Source organism: Osmerus eperlanus, chromosome 5 (genome assembly GCF_963692335.1).
Source record: "Osmerus eperlanus chromosome 5, fOsmEpe2.1, whole genome shotgun sequence".
NCBI lineage: Eukaryota > Metazoa > Chordata > Actinopteri > Osmeriformes > Osmeridae > Osmerus > Osmerus eperlanus.
Genome location: NC_085022.1, coordinates 16431468 through 16447339, shown reverse-complemented (window position 1 = coordinate 16447339; position 15872 = coordinate 16431468). Strand labels below are relative to the sequence as shown.

Here is a 15872-nt window from a genome sequence, read left to right as displayed (position 1 = left end):
TATTTGTATACAGATGTGACGTAGGCTATATAATTTAAATATATAGGCTACGTAAATATTCCTCATTTGAAATGTGTATATTATACACACAAGAATAAATGACTCCAATAAATAATATACAAGCATTTGTCCAATACTGCATTTGAACAGCATTATATTATTGTGTCATGTATATCTTTTATTTTGAAATCCGTATAAAGCCAGCGGCACTTATCATCTTTCCTGGTAGGTAGGTACAAACTTCCTCCTTTCTGCTGGCAAGCTTACGTCTTGCCGTGTAGTTTCTGAAAGATGAACGCACCTCCTGCATTTGAGTCATTTTTGTTGTTCGAAGGAGAAAAGAAGTAAGTTGCAGACATTACTTTTCATATGCCAGCATCCGAAACATTTTAGCTAGCGACTTAGCATGGACCATACCATCTCTAGCTATCTACTACTGGCCCAGCTAGCTGCCCTAAAGCTTTGTGTTTGTTTATGATTACTTCCAGCAACCTGTCTCATTATGTGTAGCTATAGCTATAACCCCCCTGTGTGGTTTTGTTTTACAGAATAACTATTACAAAGGACACAAAAGTTCCCAATGCTTGTCTTTTCACATTGAATAAAGAAGATCATACACTTGGGAACATCATCAGATCGTAAGTACTAATAGCCTATACTGGCTGTCCTTCAAGGAAAACGTTACACTTCTGTGTGGAACCCATGCAATTCCTGTTGCTCTCCATACAGACAACTGCTGAAAGACCCCCAGGTGCTCTTCGCTGGCTATAAAGTTCCACATCCTCTGGAGCACAAGATTGTTATCCGTGTTCAGACCACTCCCGACTACAGTCCTCAGGAGGCTTTCACCAATGCCATCACCGATCTCATCAGTGAACTGTCCCTGCTGGAGGAGAGGTTCAGGGTGAGTGCAGAAAAAACAAGTTACTCAAGTAGTGATATTAGAATGTGTTATTGTAGACTCCTAAGGACCAGCTTCAGTCATGCTATACATTTTTGATTGGAAATGTTTTTCACCATGTCAACTACACACTAGCTCATTGTATAATTTTTAGCAGACTAACCATACTCACTTCTTGAATCAAGACATCAACCAGTTTGCTTTATTATGTTATTGTGTTTCAGGTTTCTATCAAGGACAAGCAGGAAGGGATCGAATGAAGACTGCCGGCACTCATTGAATAATCATTATTATGATTTTTTTTTTTTTGAACCTTGAATGATCTCATTCTTAAAAGGATAGAGGGTGGACTAATTGTAACACCCACGTATACTTGTATGACATATTCTTGCTTGAAGAAAAGTATGATGTCTTTGTTTATTTTCAAGTCATGGTAATAAAAAGAGTTTCTTAACAAATGTTTGCATAATGTAGGTAATATTTTGTTAAATGTTTGTTTTTCTTGTTTCGATACATGAAGCTTTTAATATCTTTCTAAAGTGTGTTATGTTGGACATAAGAGCAAACGTTGTCCATAAAGTGCCCACTGGTTTGTAAAACTGTTCTACACTTGAGAAAACATTGCCTTGAGTTGTCAAACATCTGTCAATACAGTTCTGCAAACTGCCTGTTTTATATAAACCTAAAAACAGTATTGGCATGGGATTTGCTACTGATTGAAAGAGACTGATCAAGGGACATAATTAAGTCCTCTATTATTCTGTCACTGCTCATTCAGTGTGATATAGCCTACATAATGGTGTCCAGACTCAAAAGGGGAACAGTCAGGACTGGGTCAAAAATCTGGGTTGCCAGCAGCAGGACAATGTAGATCTAGTGCTGTAAAGTGTGTAAAATCTGGGTAGTGGAGAATGATACAAGGTTAAATACCGGACCGGATGTTCTTAGTCTAGTACAGTGAATCAGTCGATGATGCCAATGCAGCTTCACAGAAACAGAGTCACAGAGTAGATCAAACGAAGGCCTTTGTTGAGAAAGTAGTCTTGACAGAAATCAGAGAGAGTTCTGCCCAGTCCAAATTCTGTCTCCCTGTCCTCGGGGAGACAGGTCTTGTACCCCCAAGAGAGGGAGGTGTTTGTCAGGTGATTGGTCCGAAAACCATAAGGCGGGAGTGTAGTGTCCAATTAGATATTCAGGGCGTGAGTATGATGTTCCATGAAATGGGGGGACAGACAAGACCCACAGGTCTGGTGATGGGCAAAGAGGGGGGGTTTCCAGGATAGGGAGTCTCAAGGACCAAATGATGTATGGGTGGTGGGAGCTGCGTCTCCAGGGAAAGAAGGGGGGAGGCTGTTTCTCCAGGAGAAGGGGTTTCAGACCACTCCAAGGTCTGATGAGCACAGGGGCGGGTGGGGCAGGGTCTCCAACGGGGGGAAAGGGGCATCCGACGAGGAAGGGGGGTCAGGGTCTCCAAGGGGGATTTGAGAGTGTCGTAAATCCAAAGGTGTATCAGACCAGATGGTCTGACTCGTTGCATGAGCAAAAAAGATACATTCTCCAACCACCTTATCTCACAGGCCAACACTTTTACTCAGAGGCCCTTTGTGCTCCAACTTGCCTCCCAAGTCAGTTTGCCTGACATCTTCATTCTTACACACACAAACCAAAGCTACATTTCAGCAGACCCAAGCTATCACACAGACCCAGAAACATCCTGTTGCATAATCCCATCTGTTCTTAATTAAATCAATTGATCACAATTGGATATATGCTTTAGTATTAAGCATTACACATTTGATATACTTGAGGTAGTGATTGGTCTAGCAGCATTGATTAGCAGTATAGTTATTATTCCTTCACAGTGCCCAAGAAGGCAGACGATGCCTAAAGTTTTATCATGGGAAAATAGTAATTCTACAACATATACTTACAGGGACAGTCAACTGACGTTGCTATAAGCAGAACTTGACACTACATTTTTTTGGACGAACGTGTTTTTTGTGTACATCTTTTCGTTCATCAGCTTATGTATTTTAATTGTCAGCGACCATACTCACATTTTATTTGTTTTATTGTGCTTTATTGTATGTCCTGGCAACGCGTTTCACAGAATATGTTGGTTTGATACGATCAAAATCATACACGGTATCTTTAAGAGTGTGCAGTGACTTGAGTATGTTCGGCCATTTCCGTCTAGAGCTACATCTTCAGCCGGTGGTGTCACTCAACAATTCGGGACTTCAAGTACTCTAAACATGCACCCCACAACTCCCTCACAGGGTAGGTGTTAAACACTTAAAGGTAGTCGTGTAATGAACGCTTTAAGAAAGCCACGAGGTGAATTAATTAGCGTTGAATTGTTCATGAATGTCATATGCACACTTAGCTAGCATGCCCGAGCTTGCAGTTATATTTAGTCGAGCGAGCTCAACTTGCTTGCTAGCTAGCGAGTCAATCATAGCTAGCTAGTTAGCTGGCACCACAAAGCCTACGGGCAAGGTTAGCCATGTTTGCATAAGTGGGAGACCTAACCGAAGCAGTCACTAAGATTGAGTTGTTGTACGAGCAAGCTGCCATGTTTGATTACAGTGTTAAACGGGCATGGCATGCAAGTACACACACGAACTAGCAAGCTACTTCAGTCCCAGTTAACACATGCTCAACGACGTTTGTTGTTGTTGAAAAGCATCTGCAGCTGCAGCCTTACATCTACGTAGCTAACAAATTAGCTTAAGCTAACAGCTGTGCAATCACAGTTTACGTGCATGCATTTGACATAATTTAACTTCTTTCTATCCTCAGATAAAGGATTATAGAACGATTTATACTGACGTATCCCAAGCGCGCCTGTCCACTGGTGAGTTTATTTGTAACGCTGACATGTCGCAAAAGTCGCTGACACTGTACTTAAGAAGCATATTTGAGGATGTGTTAAATTACTGAAGTTTTACCAAAATGTTCCGGTTTTTCTCTGTCCCTGTAGTTCTGAGACAGTGTTTGCATCTGTGTTGACGTTTGAGGCGCTCTGATGGTCAGCAATGGATGAGGAGGACAGCCAGGATGAGCTGATAAACAGGAACGCTTCCCAGGGGAAAGGGAAGAGGGCTGCTGGGTGGAATATCTCAGGATCAGGTCAGGGACAAATACCAACAAGGTTTATACATACCATGTGAAAGCTCATCAAATACATGCCAACTCTCCAACAATGCCAAGTGGTTGTAAATGTCAGATCCTTGAGCATTGTTGTCTCATGTCTCGTCAACAGAGGAAGACTCTGACGAAGCAGGAGAGGAGATGGAGGATGAAGAGTCGGAGAGCGGGGATGATAATGATGATGATGAAGAGGAGGATCACCTCGACGGAGATGATGAGGAGATGGAAGAGGAGGATGACAGTGATGGTGAGAGTCTCTAATAGTAATGCATATGCTTCTCCGACAAGTGATGATAGACAATGCTATGTTTTTTTTCTTTCTTCGTAAACTCAGGTTGACTTGTGTGTTCTAGAATTCAGGCTGTCCAATAGTCACCCTGAGACACTTGTGTGTCTCTCTGTGTCTGTGTGTGTTTTATACAGATGATGATGATGATGATGATGATGATGATGATGATGAAGAAGAGGAGGATTCTGGGAAGGCTGTGGAGGGGGCTGTGGCAGGAGCCTCCGCTGACCCCGCAGAGCTCAGCTCAGATGAGGACTCTGAGAAGTGTCCCATCTGCCTCAACTCATTCCACAGCCAGCCTGTGGCCACCCCAGAGAGCTGTGAGCACTACTTCTGTCTGGACTGCATCCTGGAGTGGTCCAAGGTGGGTGAGACTGGCCTGTGCAGACGCTGCAAAGATTGAGGGCTGGAAGTGGGAAGTTTGTTTCTCCAAGTCTACAGTGTTTCCCTTGATTGAAATGACAGCGAGTTTCAGTTCCTGACTTGTGTTCCCCCAGAACGCCAATTCCTGCCCCGTGGACCGTATCGTCTTCAACAACATCTACCTGAGGAAGAATTTCGGAGGGAAAGTTCAGAAGATGGTAGGTCCCGTTACTGTCAAGCTTCATGCTTGTCCAGTGGTCCTCACATGACAGAACGTGTCGTGGTTAGGATGATCACAGCACTAACTGCAGGCTACGATCCATTTGTAGGTGTGTGACGTGAGTGTTGTGTTCATGCTGTGTGGTTGTGTTCAGATCACAGTGCACAAGCCTGTAAAGGAAGGCCAGGAGGAGCAGGTGGACCTGGAGCTGGAACAGACCAGCTGCGAGGTGTGCAGGGGGAGAGACCGCGAGGATCGCTTGCTGCTCTGCGACGGTTGTGACGCAGGGTGAGGAGGAAACGTCCCATCCCCCCGTCTTCGGGTCAGGGTGTACGTGTTCTGTTTGCTCTCAGACAAACTTGAGGAGCTTACTTCTTGTTGTGTGTCGGAAGGTACCACATGGAGTGCCTGACCCCCCCACTGGATGCCGTTCCTGTGGAGGAATGGTTTTGCCCAGGGTGTGAAGCCAACAACCGTCGCTCACGTAATCCCTTTTTATATGTCTACAATGCTTTTTGTGAAGTGTCTAGTAATTACACATGAACATGAACAGTCTAATTTTTATTATTGTGAAGATATTTTTGGGGGCTTTATTCATTTTAGATAGACAGTCAGAGAGAAACAGGAAAGCAGGGAGAGAAAGAGAGAGAGAGAAAGGAGGACATGCATTAAAGGCCTTGTTGGTAGCATAGATGAATAATCTTGTCATCAGAGGGAGTTTTATTCTTAGTAGAATTGCACTGCAGAGTCTTGCAAGCAGAGAGACAAGAGTCCTCGTACAGATGTGGGTGTTTCCCTGTGGGGCTCAGGGGGTTCTGCCGAGGACCTGAGCGAGGCTGAGAGCCAGACTAGCGACCGCCCCACCACCAGCCGCTCCCGCCCCGCCCCGGCAGGGCCTACCCGGGCCATCGCCCGCACCCAGCAGAGCGAGCGCGTCCGCGCCAACGTCAACCGCCACCGCATCACACAGGCACGCACGGCACAGGTTTGGCATGAGGCTTGCGCTTCTTTGTCTCCTAACGAACGCAAAGCAGCGGCATTGGGGATCAGCCGGCTCGACGTTTTTGCCGTGGGGGTTGACAACGTGTGGAGTGAGTGTTTTAAAGCCGTGTCTGTCCTCACTGTACTTGTCAGTTGGGAAGGTTGCGTCACAGTGACGCATGCGCGTGCAGCATGGGTGCAGTTGGGTTCTGGAAGCATGTGGCGGTATAGGTTTTGCGTATGGGGCTGGGGGATTCTGAGAGGAAAGGGAGTGTGTTTTCTGAGGGGGGCGGGGGGGGGGGGGGGCGGGGTGTGTGTGTGTGTGTGTTGAGAGGAGGGGAATTGGGTGCTCTGAGAGGAGGAAGGGTGTGTTGTGTAAGCGTAAGCAGTGTCAGTGTGTGTGTGTGTCTCCAGCTGGCCCCCAGGTTCCTGATGCAGTCCACCTGGCTGGACGACACCATCAACTCTGTGGTGGCGGGCCTCAACACCGCCGTGTACGTCCGCAACCTCACGCCCCGCGCTGCCCCCAGCCGCCGGCGCAGGACCGGTGAGAACACGCGCTACACACACACACACACACACACCCACACACACGTCTCACAGTTAACACAAAGATTTGCCTGAGCTGACTGGTAATGGTCGTGCCTTTTGGTTTCTGTGCTGGCAGTAAAGCGCAGGAAAGGCAGGAAGTCCACTGCCTCTGGGGAGAAGGGCAAAGCTGCGGGCACGGGGGTGAAGAGGCGGAGGCGGAAGAGGAGAACCAAATCCAGAAGGAAGCTGGTGGGTGTCTTGAAACGTCATGGAGCGTAGCGCATCATCGTGCCCACTCGTGGGGCATTTTGCCGTTTTCAAGCCTGCAAAGTGAGGTGTGTGTGTGTGTGTGGGTCCTCAGGTGGCGAAGAAGCAGCCAACGTCGCGAGGCCGTATAGCCCGTAGCCTGGGCATCGCTAAGCCCAAGAAGGGCTCCACTCTGCCCTCGGTGTGCCGGCCGTCGGACCAAACTCTGGGCAGCATGCGCGCCGACATAGGGGCCGCCTCTTTCTCCGTCTACGGAGACCCCTTCGACCTGGACGACTTTGACAACGGGTAACGTTTGTGCATGTGCACTCGTGTGTGTGTGTGTGTGTGTGTGTGTGTGTGTGTGTGTGAGTGCATGTGCAGGGGTTGAATATCTGTGTGTCGACATTCCATAGGGAGGAGGAAGGTGAGGAGCAGACCCAGGTGACATCAATGCTCGACGCCAAGAGGCGGGGCCTCTCTCGCTCCGCCCTTCGCTCCCACCAGCCGGTGGCTCGCCCAATCACTGCTGGCCTCTCCAGGTACTCCCACGATCAACACTCCTCGTGCACCCTCTCCTAAACTGCTGGAACATGGTGTGGAAACATCATGCTGTTTTGATACTTAGCAACGACCGAGCGAATAAATAGGACAGCGATACGATCTCATAAAATGTATATAAATCCCTGTGGTTGCCATGGTTTTGTAGGGGTGGCCAGGGTCAGCCCCAGGCAGAGGAGGCGGCCCCAGTGCCTGACCTGCTGGGCAGCATCCTAACAGGACAGAGCATGCTGCTGATGGACAGCTCCGATGTGGTCATCAACAGAGACGGCTCCCTCAAGGCAGTCAAGCCAGGTGGGTGTTTGTGTTGGGCTTTCTTTCGATTTGTTCCTTCCTCCTCAGGAAGTAGGTATCACATCCATGCTTGCCCAGAACGTTGACCCCCCCTCAGCCATACTAACAGGTGTGTTGTTGTTCAGTGAGCTCGTCGTCTCCGTCGATGCCAGGTAGCAGCAGAAGCAGCAGCTCAGGAGAGACGGGTGCCCCCGGCCCCCCAGGACAGTCCCCCAACCCCGGACCAAGCTTTGGCGACCTGGCGGGGCCCTCCTACAGCCCCCTGAACACACCCCTGCCCCACAGCTCCCCGGGACCCTCATCATCATCCCCTCTCAACCCCTCGCCACCCTCCCCCTCCCTGACCAACCACAGCCACCCTGCCGCCAACCCCCACCCCTCCAGCCTGGGCCACCCTCGCCTCCAGCCGGCCCCGCCTTCCCACAGACCCAGCCCCACGGCGGGACCTAGCCACCGGGGGACCAACGGTGCTGGACCCCCCCATAGAGGCCACCCTTCCACCTCCAGCCCCGATTCTCACTCCAAAGGCAGGGACGCGGCGCCACCACAGTCCCAGGCCAAGAAGGCCGCTCCTCCCAAGCCCGTGTGGGTGGACGTGTCGGTGCTACCCAGGATACCAAAGATCAAACGGGAGACCAACGGCCTCGGCAACGACAGCGCCACTAGGGGGAGCAGCAGCAGCAGCAGCAACGGTTTCCCTGAGTCAGGCATGCAGAGCCTGGCCGGGAACCGAGGCAGGCAGCACAGTGTGGACCAGCAGCAGGGGCGGCAGGACGGCCAGACTCCCCGACACAGACCCGGCCCATCCCCGGCCTTCGCCAGCTCCTTTTCCTCGTCGTCCTCCTCTTCCTCGGGTTCCCCCGCCAACCCTCCGCACTCCTCCTCCTCTTCCACCATTTGCTTCCGGATCAACTCCAGCGGGAGCGCTTGGCACGCGCGCCCGCTCAGCAACGCGTCCGCGATGGCGGCGGGGAGCTCGGAGGAGGACGAGGCGGCCAGGAAGAGGGGCAGGAGTCAGCAGAAGCGGCCGGGCTGGCGTGCGCAGGTCAAAGAGGAGCCGGGAGAGCGGGACGCGTACGACCCCTTCCATCCCACCGGCTCGGAGTCCGACGGCTCGGACGGCGAGCCCGAGAGCCGAGGCGCAGACTGCAAGTCCCAGCGTGCTCGGGGGGGCTCCAGGCTTCCTGACGTGGGGGGCAGAGCGGGATTTCGGAAGCAGGTTAAAGCTGAGACCCTGGAGAGGAGGATCTCACCAGAGGGGGAGGGCGTCTCAGGGGAGCATGTCAAGGTGAAGAAGGAACCAGAGCCCTCTGGCATCAGAGACTGTGGGCGGACTAATCGTAGCCCACAACGAGCACCCGAACCTGGGGCGACCAGCAGCACCAACCCCCTGCCTCACCGCCTGGTGCCTGTGAAGACTGAAAAGCCAGAACCAGCGGAGGAGAGCAGTCTACAGAGCCAGACCTCTACCTCCTCCCTCCAGAGAAGAGCTCCCTCTGCCTCCAGCTCAGCCTCTACCTCAGCCTCCAGCCTCCCTGGCGAGAGGAGGTTAAAGACTGAGGTCAAACAGGAACCTGGGGACAGTCCAGCCGGGTCCCCCTCCAGGTCCTCAGGCCGGGGCAGGCAGGTGTCCGGGGGCAGCGGGGCGTCCAGGGAGCAGCAGTCAGCCTCCAGCAGCCCGGAGCCAGGCAGGCGGAGGAGAGGAGGGCATCCAGACTCAGGGCAGGCAGGGAGGAGGAGGGGGGAGGAGCAGGGCTCAGGGGAGGCAAGGAGGAGGAGGGGGGAGGAGCAAGGCTCAGGGGAGGCAGGGAGGAGGAGGAGGAGGGGGGAGGAGCAAGGCTCAGGGGAGGTAGGGAGGAGGAGGGGGGAGGAGCAGGAGGAGGCAGGGAGGTGGAGGGGGCAGGGCTCGGGGGAGGCAGGGAGGAGGAGGAGGGGGGAGGAGGGCAGTGAGAGGAGGAACAGCTGCTCCGGGTCCCGGGACAGGAGGAGGCGTTCTCCCTCAGACAGCTCTGACTCAGGGGCGTCTGAGAGGTCACACAGGAAGAGGCGCTCGCGCTCCAGAGACGGGAGACGGTCCAGGTAAATGACGTTCTGGGACAGTTATTAGCTTGTCTTTTTTACGATCCTGTGATTCATCCTGCTTGATTGACTTCTCACTGTCTGTTCTGCTTCTCAACGTCGGGCCTTACTGTGTTTCCTTGTGCTCCGTGTGGTCCAGGTCAGGCTCAGACTCCAGCAGTGGAGAACCCGGGAAGAGTAAAAAGCAGAAGAGAGGAGGGAGTAGGGAGAGGAGCGCCGGCAGAGAGGGCGGTAGAGACCGAGGCCGCGTGGCTAAAGACAAGAGGTACGCGCGCTCGCGCTCCAAATCCAGGGAGAGGAGGAAAGAGCCCTCGCGACCCCCGCCCTCCAGCTCTAGGGGCAAGGCGGACTCCAGGTCCGGAGGCGGGAAGAGGCCGCAGTCCCGTTCCCGGTCCAGAGAGAGGAGGAAAGGAGAGGGGTCATCCGCTGGGTCCTCCAAGGGGCCACAGAAAATGGCTGCAACTCCGGCCACCTCTGACCTCTCCAAGGAACAGCAGGGGAGGAAGAGAGAGAAGAAACTCCCGGGACTCCCCGTAAAGGAGGAAACGGAGAGAGAGGTGAAGCGAGAGGCGTCTTCCTCCAACTCAGGGCTGACACCTCTCTCCGTCTCTGGGGTGAAAGGGGAGAGGAACCACCGTGACGGCTGTGCCTCCGCTAAACCCACCCAGGAAACCCAAGTGGCCAAAGCCATCAAGAAGGAGAAACTCACTTGCTTTGATATATTCGGAGAAGATTCACCAGACGATGAACCCGTGAAGGACGAGAAGACGACCTCCCTCAGTGCAATCAAGGACTTTTATCTGAAGAAGGAAAAAGAGATCAAGAAAGACAAAATGCGCTCCCCCGAAAACGAGCCTCGCTGCTCCACGACGTCCGGTGAGAAAAAGGAAGAGCGGGGATCCATAGCAGCCGTCGAGATCAAGACGGAGCCCGCGTGGCCTGACCTGACCCTGGCGTCCAGTCCCCCTCCGCCACCTCCGGCCCCCGCCCAGGCCGTGCCCTTCGCCTCCCCCGCCCCCAACCCTGCTCCCCTGGTCGCAGTTCCTGCTGACATCCCTCCACCCCCTCCGGCGCCTCAGGTCAAGCCAGAGACCCCAGCCCGTGTCCCGGCCGCCGCCCTCCCTGTGAGGCCGGCGGCCGAAGAGCCCTCGGACTCTGACGAGGACTTCAACGTGGATATGATGCTGGACAGCCTGGACTTTGTGAAGAGCGAGAAGGCGGCGGAGAGAGAGGGGGCGGCGGCGATGGGAGCCGAGGTCAAACAGGAGAGGGAGGAGGAGAAGGCGGAGGGAGAGCCGGTGCCGGTAATGGCTGGAGCCAGGAGCAAAGCCCCGGTGAAGAGGGTGACCTGGAACATCCAGGAGCCCGACGGGCCCCAGCCAGAGAAGACCGGCAGCAGTAAGTCCATTCAGGGGACGGGGGGGACCCTTCTAGAACGGCAGCCCTCCTTTAAACCTTTTACGAATCCTGTTTTGCTAAACGGAAAAGAAATGTTAACAAACACAGAGGATGATGGGAGTTTGTTTTGCTAAGTAGCTGCAGAGAGAGATCCAACAGTTGTTTATGTTTACAGTTATTAATTTAGCAGACGCTTTTATCCCAAGCGACTTCCAAGGGAGAGCTTTACAAAAGTGCATAGGTCACTGATCATAACAACGAGATAGCCCCAAACATTGCGGGTAGCCAAAACATGAGCATACATTGTGAAAAAAAAACAAATAAGTGCCAAAGGGAAGAACCATAAGAGCATGTAGTTAAACAAGTTACAGTTAAACAACATGAACCTCAAAAAGTGCAAGAGTGTACCTGTAGAAAAGCAATCAACAGTAAAATATTGCAGGGCTGTCAGTTATTCCATGTCTTTGTCCTCTCCTCTTCCTCAGAACTGGCTCTCTACAAACTGAAGCTGAAACAGGAAGGAGCACGCAGACCTTCCTCCAATCAGGTGCTGTCATTCACCCTACTGCAGCCAAACACAGCTCCGGTGTCATTCCCACACCATACAGAGAGATCCATAGTAGTATCGTATAGATATAAAACATATCTCTGCCTCAGTCTTATTGCAGGGAGCATTGCATTAATTTGTCTATAGAAGTTAATTGGTTTTGTAGTAAAGTCCAAAAGATGAGACATGGATATGCCCAAGACCTGCTGCAAGTAAATGTACAATGCTGATGAATGAAAATAGTGGGAAATTAGCATGCATTTGTACAAAATAACCAGAGGGTGGCAGTCTTACTCCCCATAGTTGCAGAACTCTGGAATCAAGATTGGTCATGTGACTGAAACTGCAACTGATGATAAAGCAATTTCTGATGAAATGAAAGTAAAACAATTTCAGGGGAAATGCAAACTGGCCAGTGAAGTGTAACATGGCTCCAAGGCTCTCACCTGGTTCTATTGTCTAGCAAAACAAGAAAGAAAGAAGAAGTTTGATCAAGTTTTGTTTGTATAAGCATACATAATAATGAGAAACACCATCTCAGTCACAAAAGTGAACAAACATGGAAAAGTTGCATACAAGGCCCTTGCACACTGTACCCATGTACATGGATAAGAACATTCAAAAAGATAAAAAACATCAAACAAACATTAGCAAAACTGCCAGTACAACCTATCCATTCCTCTATTCTAAACGAATAAGCAAGCAAAACATTGCTGAAAAAAATATTTTAAAAACCACCCATTGTTTTAATAAAACACTGATTTGCTGGTCCATGTTGCTAGATAAAATAATATTTACGCTTTGGTATAGAATATTTGTGCCGTAGAAAGCTTCATCTGTACAGTATCTCAGTAAGACGAGAGCCGTTCCCTTGCCAATGGTGCATGTGGGGGATTTCCCAGCTACCATTTTATTTGCAGCTGGTAGACCAGCCAACAAGAGGCATCTATCATTTGTACTTAAAATCTCAAAATGTGTGTCATGTATCATTAAGTAATTACAGACAACAATATGAAACAATTCTTGAGACATTTTCCTAAAATGTTTTAACCTTTGGGCTCTACCAAACTTTAAGTAGAAAAGTTCCAATGGTATTATAATAGTCTGGACAAAAGTCACAGTATGGATTAGCTCAGATTTTCATTTGTTGTACATCTTCGAGGTGTGAGAAGCAGTAAATGTATTCACAGGTCTTACCATTTGGTGGTTTGGATTTTTGGAGCACCATGAAAAATGTATAGGGCCATGCAGTGTCTGTCTGAGCAAAACCACAAGCCCCTTTTGTAACCTTCTGACCCCTCCATAGGACCCCTCAGGGGCCCTGCCCAGCGGTGACCCCTCTGCCCAGGGCTCCAAGAAGGGCAGTGCCAGCAGCCTGGCCCAAGCAGGGCTGTCAATCCCTGGGCGGGGCCATGCCACCGACACCTTCTCAGAGGCCACAGATGAACCCAGGAACAATAAGGTGAGTCTGTAAGGGAGACAAACCTGCGACAGGTCCGGCACTTCATAATTAGGTTCCATTTTCACATTGATCCTGGCTGTGTATAAGGATCATATCGTGAATGTGTACAACATCCTTTCTGTCAACAACAGAAACATCCTTTCTGCCTACAACAATAATAACAACAACTGTGGCATGCACTCACTGTCCGTCTGTCCTCCAGTACATGAAGAAGCTGCACATGCAGGAACGAGCCGTGGAGGAGGTCAAACTGGCCATCAAGCCCTTCTACCAGAAGAGAGACATCACCAAGGACGAGTACAAAGACATCCTCCGCAAGGCCGTCCAAAAGGTACAATGCCCTGGGTTCAATATCGCATGAGCATGCGTGTATTCTGGGGTACATTTCTCATGGACACTGACATAGGACCAGATATCTGAGTACATTACAGTGGATGTTAGACTGGTTTTGAAGTGGATTTACGTTTGCGTTGTTAGCTGTCATGATGTAGAATTTCACAAGATGATTTTTAATTGTCCCTGTGTTCATCGGTATCTCTTTGCTTTCACACCGTGTCAGTGTTTGATCTGTCATTCATGTCTCCCGTTAAGGTGTGTCACAGCAAGAGTGGCGAGATCAACCCTGTGAAGGTGGCCAACCTGGTCAAGGCCTACGTAGACAAATACAAACATGCTAGAAAACACGGGCAAGGAAGAGAAGATGGAGAGACGACTCAGGAGACAGAGACCGAGGGAGCCAAAGACTCTGAGAGCCCATGAGTTTGCACGAGTCCAGGACAGCCTAAGAACCATCCCAGATGAGAGAGACTCGGACATATTTGTTTTGCTGTCATTAGTTTTGGTCTGGATTGTGATGCATACTGTGAAAGGACTTGTGGACTTTGAGATGCCCTGTCTTTAGACTCTTGTTTTGTTTATTTTTTTAAGGTTTGTATGGGTAGTGTGCCACATTATGGATATCAGTTTTTGTTTGTTTTGTGATTGAAAAGAGGAATAGAGAAGCCAATGTTTTGCACATATGTTCAGGGTGTGTTTGCAATACACTCTGCTCTGGTGTCATCTTGTGTTTTGTAAAATAAGAATGGAATACATCTTTTGTAGCTCTTTTGAAACATTTGCATGGGGTGCGGTCTCCAAAGAGACAGGCGTCAGATTACCTTTCAGTGCTGCTGTTTTAGAGGCTCTGTCCAAGGTCGCTGACTACCAGCACGGCTCGTACTTTTTGGTCTTTTCTGTTTCTGTTTGTGTTTTTGAGTATGTGTCCGTGGCATTTTGTTTGGTAGTACGTGGTGCAAGATTAAGGAGTCTATATACAGCTAATTTAGGAAAGATCTCATAACCTGTTTATTTTGGAAAGATCTACTTTTGTTTGTTTGAAATGTTGCCATTTTTGTAGAAAATGAAAAGATGAAGATGATGATAATCCAGGATTTTAGATTTAATGTAAATTTGACCATGAAATACCAGTATTTCTGCCCTTCCAATTGAGGTTGTATGTTATGCACTGAGCATCAGTAAGCTGTGGCTGGATGTAGGTTTAGTTCTTTCTTTTTTTAATAGTTCTATTCTGAAATCTGTTCTATGTAGAGCTCTGTGCTACTCTGGGCACTTCTGTATAACTTCCTCTAGAATCATGAGACACCACAGCTCTTACCCACCGATCAGTCTGCTGTCATCCAGAGAATGTCCGGCAGCTTTGATCGTCAGGCTCTGTGAAAACACTGTTCATCTGATAGTGGTGCTTGTTTGAGAGAATGGTGCAAACTGCACCAGCTATCTGGCTGTCCTTTCTTTCCTAGATCAGAAAGATGGGTTCAGGTTTATGGATCAGGATCCTGTAAGGTTTAGTTGGATCCATCCGTTTAAGTTGTCACTCCTGCAGCCTAAAGATTGGTGATCATGGGTAATGAAACCTCCCAGTTTAAGTTGGTGCTCACTTTTAAACGGGGAAACACTTAGTTACATCTTCGTTCAGATGAAGTGCAATAACTTTCATGGTTACGTTCATTACCACTGTGATCTTTTTCAAATAATAAGCTAATTCAGACACAGGTTTTGTACTGAGTGCACATGTCCTCATTATCATGACTTTTCACTACTGTAGGATTCCTCTATGGAACTACATTGCCTTGGCAATGTTGTTTGTGTTGCACCGCAGCAGGAAGGTGTGTGGAATGTCGACTTGCCTTGGCCTTCAGCTGTGTGTGGGAGGTGATATAATACCAGGTGCTTTAATTAATAAGAATATAGCTTGTTCACTTTTCTCTTCAATCACGTAGTAGTAGGAGCACAGAATAGAGGGAAATACAATTTCAGATTAAATTGATCCTAATTAATTTAGTGTTTAATGTTTAAAAGGACCTTTGTAATATTGGTGAGCAACGGTGTACGTGCAATGTTCTGTCGATTAACCCCCTATTTACCAGTAAAATACAGACTACACCAGAAACGGCACCTCCAAGAAAATATAATTTCTTGTGGGTACCAACATATAGTTTGTTGGGATAGTTAGCATGAAATGTGTGCAGTTTCAACTGATGGAGAGGGTGTTCTTATGGATATAAAGCAATGTAGGGCTGCTCTATTTCAACAGGGCAGCTTGCCCGTGCTGCCTTCTCTACATCTACACTGAGCCAACTGGACGATCTGACTGTAAATACTTATGTTATTGTTGTAATAAACAAAGAAAACATTTTTTGCTTTCTCATAATCTGGTACCACCTTTCTACATTCAGAAAGTCTTCCAAGGAATATATCTATTGTTTGTCTGCTGTGAATCACCAACAGTAGCATAGTCATGTGTCAACAAGATTACAGTTGTAGTCATGAGCTTTTACAGTTGTACTA

At 49.3% G+C, this 15872-nt stretch overlaps 2 protein-coding genes across 2 annotated transcripts; both read left to right on the top strand.

Moving 5' to 3' along the window:
* The first annotated feature begins 202 nt into the window (after window positions 1-202).
* Window positions 203-1595, top strand: LOC134021308 (DNA-directed RNA polymerase II subunit RPB11-a-like). Its single transcript, XM_062461992.1, has 4 exons — window positions 203-344; window positions 549-638; window positions 730-904; window positions 1126-1595. The coding sequence occupies exons 1-4, from the start codon at window positions 292-294 to the stop codon at window positions 1159-1161; spliced, it is 354 nt and encodes a 117-aa protein (XP_062317976.1). The 5' UTR covers window positions 203-291; the 3' UTR covers window positions 1162-1595.
* A 1125-nt stretch (window positions 1596-2720) lies between these two features.
* Window positions 2721-15719, top strand: phrf1 (PHD and ring finger domains 1). The gene is made up of 21 exons (XM_062460817.1): window positions 2721-3181; window positions 3704-3758; window positions 3885-4033; window positions 4167-4301; window positions 4478-4707; window positions 4841-4924; window positions 5081-5214; window positions 5319-5410; window positions 5736-5911; window positions 6322-6454; window positions 6575-6687; window positions 6800-6993; window positions 7101-7226; window positions 7394-7539; window positions 7665-9316; window positions 9434-9618; window positions 9758-11016; window positions 11502-11563; window positions 12870-13025; window positions 13228-13356; window positions 13617-15719. Exons 3-21 carry the CDS (start codon window positions 3940-3942, stop codon window positions 13782-13784), a joined length of 5268 nt encoding a protein of 1755 aa, XP_062316801.1. The 5' UTR covers window positions 2721-3181; window positions 3704-3758; window positions 3885-3939; the 3' UTR covers window positions 13785-15719.
* Window positions 15720-15872: the final 153 nt, after the last annotated feature.

Coding starts and splice junctions, on each gene's coding strand:
- LOC134021308 (XM_062461992.1), top strand. CDS start 292: ATGAACGCACCTCCTGCATTTGAGTCATTTTTGTTGTTCGAAGGAGAA. Junction 639..729: donor CTTGGGAACATCATCAGATC/GTAAGTACTAAT, acceptor CTCTCCATACAG/ACAACTGCTGAAAGACCCCC. Junction 905..1,125: donor TGCTGGAGGAGAGGTTCAGG/GTGAGTGCAGAA, acceptor ATTGTGTTTCAG/GTTTCTATCAAGGACAAGCA.
- phrf1 (XM_062460817.1), top strand. CDS start 3,940: ATGGATGAGGAGGACAGCCAGGATGAGCTGATAAACAGGAACGCTTCC. Junction 4,302..4,477: donor AGAGGAGGATGACAGTGATG/GTGAGAGTCTCT, acceptor TGTTTTATACAG/ATGATGATGATGATGATGAT. Junction 6,455..6,574: donor CAGCCGCCGGCGCAGGACCG/GTGAGAACACGC, acceptor CTGTGCTGGCAG/TAAAGCGCAGGAAAGGCAGG.